This window comes from Thunnus albacares, chromosome 3 (assembly GCF_914725855.1).
Source record: "Thunnus albacares chromosome 3, fThuAlb1.1, whole genome shotgun sequence".
In the NCBI taxonomy this organism is placed as follows: Eukaryota; Metazoa; Chordata; class Actinopteri; order Scombriformes; family Scombridae; genus Thunnus; species Thunnus albacares.
This window is the reverse complement of record NC_058108.1, coordinates 7,267,408-7,278,388: the sequence shown is the minus strand read 5'-3', so window position 1 is coordinate 7,278,388 and position 10,981 is coordinate 7,267,408. Positions and strand designations below refer to the sequence as shown.

The 10,981-nt window shown below is 39.2% G+C and overlaps 1 protein-coding gene across 1 annotated transcript; it reads right to left on the bottom strand.

Moving 5' to 3' along the window:
* Nucleotides 1–1,595: 1,595 nt before the first annotated feature.
* Nucleotides 1,596–6,583, bottom strand: tekt4 (tektin 4). The gene is made up of 7 exons (XM_044345584.1): nucleotides 5,065–6,583; nucleotides 3,914–3,984; nucleotides 3,635–3,778; nucleotides 2,783–2,869; nucleotides 2,516–2,651; nucleotides 2,282–2,436; nucleotides 1,596–2,181 (listed from the first exon to the last, which is right to left on the bottom strand). The coding sequence occupies exons 1-7, from the start codon at nucleotides 5,590–5,592 to the stop codon at nucleotides 1,968–1,970; spliced, it is 1,335 nt and encodes a 444-aa protein (XP_044201519.1). The 5' UTR covers nucleotides 5,593–6,583; the 3' UTR covers nucleotides 1,596–1,967.
* Between the last annotated feature and the right edge of the window lie 4,398 nt (nucleotides 6,584–10,981).

The following is a 10,981-nucleotide window of genomic DNA, read 5'->3' as shown; positions in this document are numbered from 1 at the left end:
GTTGCATTATAGTGCATTTCGGATGTGAAAGTAACTGTTTTGCATAGTTGCATGTTAAGAGAACTGTGTGAAGAGTTTTGAACGAGTGAAGTCACTACAGAGAAATGTGTTACATCCTGTTTATTTTGGTGTTTCCTGTCCACAGCTTTGGGTTGATCATCTGACTTTTGGGCTGAACTATGCAGCTCTCTCTCTCCACCTTCCTGGAGCACCTCTATGGTGTCTGGTATATGCTCTTCATTTATCTTTTCATTTATTCCAATAAACTTTCATGCAGTAAACTTCTATCCTGGTATTGTATCCATTGTGTTTGGTGTTCAAGTCAGCCATAACACAATAAGGCTCATCTGGGATATAAACCTAGTCCTTTAGTTTGTGGTTAGTTAGTGAAGTCATTTATGTGTTGCCACATGGGGTAGTTTGTTTAACTTGCCCAGTTGAGTAAACCGGCAGGTTTTGGACAGACCAGCACCACTTTGTTATTTGTGTGTGGTGTGCCTGGGTGCACCACCAAAGATAAGTATGTAAAGTAAGGTAGTAATCCCTTCAGGTAGGAAGGGAACTGGGTTAGTTCTAGAGTAGTGGATTGAACATATAAAAAAACCCCAACTCTGTCTTAAGAGTAGCAGGTTACAGCACATGATGACCTCTGTGTGGCCTGCTTTGTGTGTGAATGAGCCTGTGGTGTAGGCAGAAATTGTATTTTGGGTGGGCCAACACAAAAGTGAGTGAGCCATTTTTTTCCAGAAATACTGACTTATGAAAAGTTATAAGAAGAAGAACAAACATAAAAAAACTGAAAAAACGAGTGACCTGTTTACTTTGCAACGTTCTGCATCACAAAGGCAATAACAGCAAAACACTGCCTTAACATGCTCAACCAACAGCAACAGTCTATAAAGGCTGTCTCTTAAAAATAAGTCTTTATTTAGTTAAACAAAGGACTGAAGATAGTCATTACTCTGCTGGACAGCATAGATAAAAAGTGTCTTCTATAGTCAGTTCAGTCTAAAATACAGTATATTTGCACAGGCAAGACCAGCTGCTCGTTGGCTTTACAGTGAACGACACTGTTAATTAACTATTTTATTGCATAAAGTGGCAACTAAACATAAACCCAGACAGCAGAGATGTTAACTGACAGAAATCCCACATGTAATAGATTATCCCTTGTGCATTCATTACAGCCTACAGCTATTGTTTGCACGAAAAAACAAATCTGCACATTTTACAGAAAACTGCATCCTTGCACTCTATTCTATCAAGAAAACTATCCATACCACTGTGACTGATTTTCCATTCTTGATTGTGCAGGCAAATACATATAAATTTAGCTGTGAATGTGGTTCATAAATGGCACATAAATCGGCGTGTGAACCCATAGCCATGAAAACATGATTTCAGTTGGAAACCCCCCAAAATCCCCTCCCATAAAATGTTTGAGTTTATTAAAAACTTGCAGAGATCCCACCACAGCAGAAGTGGTACATAAGTACATCTCCCCATTGAGAGAGACACTGTGTGCATTATGCACAAGGCCAACACCCTTATTGTCTGTTCAAATGTTTGTTCTAAATATAAAAATATGTCATTGCTCTATTTTTACATTGAGGCTTTCACATTCACACCAGTTATGAACTGCTTATACAGTAGTGTTTGATTAACAACTAAACTGATATAACAATTTTAAGCACCTGCACTCTTGGTAAGAAGTTCTGGATGACTCATTTTATTGACCTTTTGACAAAGTGATTAATAAATCAGAAACCAGTGTATAGCAACAGTAAGAAAATCAGTTTTTAATCATGTGAGGGACTGAAATACAACTAAATATGTTTACTGAGTTTTCGGGCTCACTGATAGAAACAACACACCACCACAAAGAGACAAAACAATTCAAGATTTTAAACTTAGAAAAACTAGTGAAGCCAAAGCAAACTCCACACAAAAACTCAGAGTCATCGTCTTCAGTATCCTGATAGTGTGGAGATTGTTGGGTAGCGTTTACGGTGAGTCATGCATTTGTCTCTCTCTATGAACAGCGAGTTGGTTTTACACATTATGTCCTTCTCAAGGGCCATGCGGGACTCCTCCAGGTGGGACAGGGAGCCTCTGGCCTCGCTCAGCTGCTGGTGCAGAGACGCCAGAGTGGCATCAATCTGCCTCACCTCCCCTTCCAAACTACAGACACAGACAGCAAAAGAGGAGATGGAAAGAAAGAAAGATAAAGAGATCAATAGAAAAAGCTGGGACACTTATGTGTGTGTGTGTGTGTGTGTACCTGAGCTGGGGTTCATCTCTGCAGAGCTCCATGTTGGGTCTGAGGGACCGAAGGTAAAGCCTGGACTGAGCTACTCTTAAAGGAGCCTCTTTGTTGTGGATGGCCTGCTGCAAAGCCACGATGTTCTTCTCCTGGGCTCCAATCTGCTCCAAGGTCTACACACACACGATCATACAATATCAATCCAAATCAATGAGTCAATCTCTTTGTCTGCCTGCCTGTCTGTTTGTCTACCTGTGTGAGCTTCATCTCCAGCTGGGTCTTGGCCTCTATCAGCTCCCCACAGCGCTGGCTGAAGGCTTGGTCCACACTGGAGCACTGGACTCTCAGATCGTCAGTGGTGTCCAGCAGCACTTGTTCCACCAGCAGTCTGACACACAAACAGAAAAACAGTTTTTTTTTTCCTGAAAATGTTAAAACAATGAACTCCAGTTTCACTTTCAGCTCCCATCACACTGAGGCTAATCTGCCTGACACAGTGGCAACAGAGAGCGCTCTGACCTGAGACTGTGAGTGGCATGTTCCTCCTGCAAGGCCTTAGACAGGTTGTCCTGCGTAAACTTTGTCCATGACGTGTGGTTACACATCCTGCAGCAGACCAGAAGCCAGATTGTGCATGAAAGGTTATTGACACATTTCCTCATCTTTATTCACATATTTACAGTACCAGTCAAAAGTTTGGACACACCTTCATATTCCCTTAAATAAGAAAGTGTGTCCAAACTTTTGACTGGTACAGTATGTCATGTTTGGCTTTCATCAGGTGTGGTCAGATTACCAATGGATTGGCTCGGGTCTACTGTAGCGCCCATGGTTTTAGCATTTGCATTTGTCGCAGTTTCTGTAACAGGATGGTATTTTATGGGGTGAAGTTGTTAGCCCCACACCCAGCCCCCAACCTGGAGGGCCAGGTGCTGCTTTTCGTCTGGCCTCTACCCTGAAACCTGCCTGGCTTGGTTGGACCTGCTGGGGGTATGACCCCTGCCGGTATAGCCTTCAGAGTTATGGAGGCAAACAAGCAAGGTAGCAACACAAGAGGTGTCGCAATGTGGTGCTGGAAATTAAACACTGGTGGCTCCAATGGCTCGGACATGTCCTCAGAATGGACCAGGACTGCATTCCTAAAGTTGCCTTGAGATGGACTCCACCTAGAGAGAGGAAACAAGGGAGGCCAAAAACAACCTGGCAGAGAACTGTGACCTCGGAACTGAAAATGGCTAATCTAACTCTAACTACACAAAATACTGCACAGGATGGGACCAGATGGAAGCAGGTAGTCACGGACTTATGTTCCACAAAGGAACGAAGAGGATTAAGTAGGCAAGCATGTCATGTATTTATACACAGACTCACTGGTCCTGCACAGTGGCTGAGCTGGGGTGGTGCCGTGTATCTGGACTCATATTAGTGTATCTCCCACTGAGGTCATCAAAGTTGTAGGCCTGGTACTTATCAGACCAGTCCATCTCGAGCATCTGCTTGGCCTCTCGATTCATCCTGACACACAGAGACACAAATCAAAAGAGGACCAGGGATGACGTTTTATAATATTATAACATTTATAATATTTATACATGTTATATTTCTCATGTTGGGCAGCTTAAGTTCCAGTAAACAGGGTTTGACACTCACTTTATCTGGCTGACAACCTGAGTTGTAGTTCTCTTCAATAAAGCCTGGATGCTCCTTATCAAGTCCACTTCCTACAAAAAACACAGTTACACTCCTGGTTAATGTGTCACACTGAGCCCTCTGCTGGAGCTGTTTCATTGTTACACTGAATCCAGTAGACACTTTAAGCCTGCTTTAAGCCTGTTACTGTAAGACTAGGGCTGCAACTAATGATTATTTCCATTATGAATTAAACAGTCAATTATTTTCTCAATGAATTGAGTAGTTATTTGGTCTATAAAATGTCAGAAACTGTTGAAAAATCTCAATCGGTTTCCCAAAGCCCAAGATGCAACCTAAAATGTCTTTTTCCCTGACCATACAGTCTGCAACCCGATGATTATCGTTCAGTTTATCGTAGAATACAAAAGAAATCAGAAAATATTCACATTTAAGAAGCTGGAATAAGAGAATTTTGGTATTTTTTCTCAGTCTCACTCAAAACTTATTATCAAAACAGTTGCTGACAAATTTTGTTGATCGATTAATTGATTAATCCTTGCAGCTCTATACAACAATGAATTCATTTTTTTAGAGCAGAAACAATGACACAAACATTGATTAATCAATTGACAAAATATTAATTGGCAGCTATTTTGATAATTGATTGAAAATGCCAACCTAGTTCAAACTTCTCTGTTGCCACTTTTCTTTATCTTATGTGACAGTAAACTGAATATTTTTGGGACTTTGGACTGCTGGCTGAACAAAACAAGCTATTACTATTTTAAGAAGAAAATAATTGAAAATAATTAAAATATTTGGGAAATGAATCAATAATGGAAATTATCATTAGTTGTTACCTTAAGATTTTGGACTAAATATTGATGAGTCCTTAAGCTGCTGACTTCATAAGTATTCATTTTGACATTTTCGTTTATTCTGTGAAAATATTTGCTGTATTTATGTACCTTTATCATTCGCTTTTAGTTATCCATTATTTAAAATTAATTGATATATTTTTAGTTTAAAATTCACATTGAACTCATCAATTCACAATTTTTTATTCATATTTCTTTATTTTGTTCATTGACATTAATCACAATGATTTAAAGTGATGCCCTGTTTCACTTTGACACACATCTCCAGTTCACATTGACCTCTATGTTCACCTTTAACAGTTCCTCCTCCACTGTGTCTCTGACCAGGTCTGGTCCCAGTCTTCTTGTCCTGCAGTTCAGATTATCGGTAGCGATGGCGTACGGAGTCTCGGTGGCGTCCAGCGCCTTCTCTAGCCGCGTCTTCAGCGCCAGCAGTGACTCGGTGTCGGCCAGCAGCTGCTCGATGTGCCGCTGCAGCTCAGACCTCCAATGGTGGATCTTCTGGAGTCTCTCTCCCAGATGACATGTTCCCTCGGCCTGGGTCCTTAAAGTCGCCGTCTCGGTGTCCTGGTACAGAGTTTTGGACCCTCGCTGGATTCTCCGGGCTTCATGTTGGTCGGAGCCTGCCTGCTGGAGGATGCTATGGTATTTGGAGAACCACTCAGCTGGGGTGTATTTAGCGGAGCGGTACCCCGCGGTGGCTGAACCCGAGGACGGCTGCGGGACCTCCGGTTCTACTGGAGGCTCCTTCTCCGGGACTCCCTGGGCCACCGCTCGGCTGTCAAAGTGTGGCCGTGACACTAAAACCTCCCAGCTCATTTTCTGACAATTATAGGATTCTTACTTGAAAAAAACACATCAAACTGTAACAAACAGCTACATCAAAAGTTAAAGTGTCAACAGTGGTGAACAGTTTTCAGTCCCGAGACAGTTTGTTTGGTGTTGCCTGGTTACAGGTGCTGGCAGGGGCAGCTTTGGCTCAGGTGACTAATTATTAAATGAGCTGATTGAAGGAGAATATCACTTATTAAACAAGTGTAACATACACAGTACAGTTTACTGAAATAATCACTAATAAAAACCTCTAATAGCCAATAAACTGTTCATACTCTGACCCTTCACACTGTCCCCTCATAATTAGTCTGTATACAAAATCTCTGAACCACGAATCCATTTTTCATTCATAAATACCTCATCAGTCAGCAGTAAACGGCTGATTAATCCTTAATTAAAGTTTCAGAGAGCAAAGAGAGTGAATTCTTTAGGTTTTACACTATTTGTTTATGAAGAAAAAACATTCACAATCACTATCACTACAACTACTACTATATTATGGTCTCATCTTACATAAATCAGGAGAACATAACAGCCAGAATGATTTCAGTGAATGTTATTGAATGTGGAGAATGCAACAACAGTTTTGAATGGTGATTTTTGAATAAATATCGGCCAAATTAAACCCGAAACACTCCCTGGGTCACTTAGAAAAAGTCATTAAATTTCAGGCTAAAACAATGGTGTTTGGGGTGTTTTTACTGCTCTGAAATGTAAAATTGGGTTGAATTTGACCTGAATAGTATGTAAAGGTAAAACTGTAATGATGATATTTATATATATACTGTATATTCTATATGTTTTTCCCTTACTGAGCTTAAACCTAAGATTTTTACTCTCTCATACTTGTGCAATGAGACGAAACAGTAAAGACCTTGAATACAAGTTTACAACACGGCAGACTGAATCATGGTTAATGTTTTGCATGTGTTTGTGTGTGTTTGAGCATATTGTGTGTAAAACATACCTTGCACTTTGTAATACTTATAAACCCTAACAAGGGCAAATGTGAGGCTCAGCAGGACAGGCAGAATTGCAGGGGCAGTAAAGAGGGGGTAAAAAGCATGTATTTATAATGTAGACATAGAAGATCAGCTCATAGATGGTTGTAGTTGAGTCAGCTAAGAAGCGACATAGAGAGTTTTGGCCAAATGCTAATGATATGTTTCTGTGTTGAGTGTAATAAACATGTAATGATCACTCTAAGACAGAGATCAGAGAGAACATATACACACAATAACTCACCTAAAATAAAATCAGACACCACATTAGCATTAAGTAAAAGATCGGAATACTTCTTCCACCACCAGTGATAAGTCAAAACACGTCAGCTAATGCCAGTTTTTGGAATTACATTGCTTGGAAACCACTTGGGACCAAATTTACTTAATGCCAGCTGTTGACAACAAATAAAGCAACACACTGAAAATTTACAGAGTGCATGTACCTTCATTAAAGTCTCATTACAAACAATTTCTGTTGTACGTCTTTGTTTGTACATCATGATTAGTAAAAAATATCCTATCAGTGACAATCAGGAAAGTTTGAATCAGGCCATATGATTATAACCTGCTAGGTCATTCTTTTTTTAAATATATTTTGGGGCATCTTTATGTCTTATTGGATAGCAACAGTTGAGATATGACAGGAAACAAGAAGAGATAGAGATGGGGGATGACATGCAACAAACTTCTGCTGCTGGAATTGTATTGTGGATATTGTGTTTACGTGGTATACGTCTGAACAAGTAGACTACTGAGGCGCGCCTAGTCACTGTTTCTTACTGATGAGTAGACTGCAGACTCGGTCATTTCTACTTGACAAGCTTTTTTATGTTGCCCTATATTTGAAGTGTCTAAAGATGGATTTAGGGTGGTTTGCACTTGAGCAATATGTCAACTGACGGTCCCAAACAAATCAAGCATTATTGTCCTACTTTCAGTGGTGGGTGCACACTTCTCATATATTCAGCTGTATTGTTTGTTGCTCATTTCATAATCTTACCTACAGACAGTTGAATCTTGGTGTTGTTACCAACACTCCACTGCGGATCTGAACCAGACCAGTATGTCCCAGCATCACCTGCTCTCAGCTCTGTGGTCCGTCCAGTCTGAGCTTCTTTGACTTGTCACCATGACTCTACAGTTGTTACGGTAGTCTCCCCTTCGGAGGAACTTCATGTTTGTCCTGTGTTTTGGTGAATAGGGACACTCCATAGTTACTGGGAGTCCCACAATGGTGCTCAAATTGTGGGATTTCACACAGCACCACTCTGTCAAAGAAAAGACAGTTTGAGCAAAATGATTTAGCAATTTGACAACAGTGCAGTTTGCAGTCAGGATAGTCTGTGTATTTCTTTTATGGTAAGCCTTTTCTTCAAATATATTTCTGTCCGATTATATATAATCTTCAGAAGCCCACTATTCAAACTATCCCAGTGTCTGTTTCACACAAAACTGTTTTCTTCAGGCACATTCTTTCTTGTTCAGTGGATTTAATCATGTACAACTCTTTAACACTCATCCCTATGAAAATCTATATCTATAATAAGTATATAAAAAGTAAAAAAGCTTAGATATATGAGATATGAATAATGAAAATATCAACAATGTAGAAACATGTATCCCTCCTCCTCCTCATCATCATCATTTATACTGTATATTTGTTTGTTTACCTGGCATTATGTTCAGCTTTACTTCAGTGTAGATATCCCTTCTGGCACTGGTCAGTTCACACCAGTATGTCCCAGTATCCATAAGACTAAGATCAGAGATGGTCACTGTGAAAACCCATTTCTTTGTGTCAAGAAATCATAGATGGAGTATCTGTCCTTCCTCACTTGTGTAGTTGTAATAAGAACATTATTGTCACCACAGTCATTCCTGCACAGTTGTTCTCATAAGACCCCCCCCCCCCCCTAATTCATGACAAACTGATACCAAACAGTATTTAACTGTCAGAGCACATCCGTTGTGATGTCTTCAGTGTTATATTTCATTTTTATCATGCAGACATAAATCCTAGCTGCATTAATGAAATGTGTCATAATAGATACATTTCTATTATGACAAAGCTATCTGACATAAACCATTGTATTTGCTGAAATAAATAAATGTGTTTATATTATACAAATAACTTTCTGCAGAGAATGAACAGCAAATTCTGAAGGCTCCACGTCTTCGTGTTATTTCAAAGAAACATAGCAACTACAGCAGATGTGTGTTACTGTGTGAACTGTTTTCACAGTTTGTATGATGTTGAGAATATTGTCTGGGTAAATATAACACCCACAATATATGTTCTCAATATGTTAAAATCTCTCTTTTCCGCATTCATGCTAACAGTATTTTATCAACTACAAATTATCACACTACTGCATCTTTTTGTGAAAAGATTTATATGATTGCTCTTAAATGATAAATACGCCACATACTGTATCATAGTATTCAGTTTTCTCAAATGTACACAAATGCAACTGAAGAGTGAGTGAAATTTATTCTTCCACATGTATTTACTGTGCTCGCATTTTTGTGCAAGGATAATTGCTGCTGTGTCACTTTCAAAGTATTTATGACAATATAAGGTACAAATATAAAATTTAGGGACACACAAGAAAATATCAAGAGAAAACTTGTATAGCTGTTAACTACCTATGCTTCCTTTAAGATGAAAAAAGTAATGAAGCTCAGACTTGTTAGAGATCATATTTTTGGCTGATGACAGTGTTAAGTAAAATGTGGATTGATAGACAAAGAAAGAAAACAGGGGGCCCAACTTAGATTTCTGCTTAGAGAGGTCATCATCGAAACAATGTGACAGTTGATGAAGCTGTTTCCTCAAGATGCTGGACTGAGAGGTTTAACACATATTGTGAGGTGCAATAAAACACATAACACACTGCTGTTAGTGTGAAACTATCAGTTCCCACACTCTCACAATACATACAGTTTGAAACCTGGTGTTTGAACACAAAAGAAAATACCATCAAGGGAAAACTGAAGGACAGTGAATTAAATTTTGAAGTTAAATTGTCAAATTACACACACAGACATTACATATTTGTTTGTTTTGCACTATGTCTAACTTAACTTCAGTGTATATATCATTTCCAAACATACCCCAATATCTCCCAGCATCCATGAGCTGAAGATCAGAGATGGTCACTGAGAAGACTCTTTTCTCTTTGTCATCATATATGAAGGATCTGTTGTTCTGCACTTGTGTAGTCATAATAAGAACATCATTGTTGCCCCAACTTCTCTCCCATTTTAAAAATAGGAAAAGTGTGTGCAAAACTTTTCCTAGAAAAAAGTTTCACAGAATCAATGAAACCTCTTAAATTAAATGAATATATATGAGATCAACAATATGGACTAATTAATAGTTATTAATGGGCTGTAGGATTGTAAGTGTGTAATCCTGAATTCAGTGTAACTGTAGAACAGCACCAGCAAAGGACTCAGTGTATCTAAAGGTCTAAGTGTACTTGGACATCTATCTTTGTGAGGACTAATTTGAGTCTCAGACCTTGAGAATGAGGACATTTTAGCAGTAAGGACATTTTTGCAAAGTGAGGACTTTATGACAGGTGGTTACCATGGTCGGAGGTGGCCTTCCTAGATGACACAGATAGATGACTGCATAGATTCATGGGCATAATCAGACATTCAAACCTGAATGTGCTGATGGTGACCTGAAGCTCCATGCAAGTTCCTTGCTTAGAAACTAAATGAACCAATAGACTAATTTTTCATATTGTGGGATGATCTGTTGGGGTTAAAGACCAAAAGTCAGACCTTCATCTTCAGAACGGCAAGAGACAACATCTAAGTGCAGTTTGATCCTTATTGGATGAACATGTTTGACCCTCTCAAGTCGGGGACTGCTCCACACTATATGTTTTAATGATATCTGGACTGATCAGTTAAAGGACTGCTGTTAGACACCTTTGTATGTTGATTTTTTTTTAACACTGTCAATTTGATGTGCTGCTGTACAGACCTGTGTTCGATCATTATAAATAAGAACCGTTGCTAATGATGGGTTCTGGGTTTTCTGGAAGACAACATCGGTGTGTTGTAGGATCTCTATGTGAATAACCACCATTGTAAAGATGCATTGTGACTTCTTTCATATGACAATATTCTAATGTATACCTTTGAATACTATAATGTATGCATGTTCCATGTAACCAATGAACTGCTTTGAAAAAAATGTGCAAAATATGTGGAGAAAGCTGATAAGACAATCTTAGGGAGACCTCCCCTTGGTCCCCGAGTATTAAAAGACATGTCTCTTTTGAGGAGCGCAGTTGATAGACAAGCTTTGAGTTTGCAGCAGAGATCTTTGCCTGATTTTTTAATACTTTTGCTTG

Excerpts from the sequence above, each read along its gene's own strand:
- tekt4 (XM_044345584.1), bottom strand. The coding sequence starts at position 5,592 with ATGAGCTGGGAGGTTTTAGTGTCACGGCCACACTTTGACAGCCGAGCG. Across the intron at positions 3,779-3,913 it reads CAGGTTGTCAGCCAGATAAA|GATGAATCGAGAGGCCAAGC; the intron begins GTGAGTGTCAAA and ends TCTGTGTGTCAG. Across the intron at positions 2,652-2,782 it reads CATGCCACTCACAGTCTCAG|ACTGCTGGTGGAACAAGTGC; the intron begins GTCAGAGCGCTC and ends TTTGTGTGTCAG.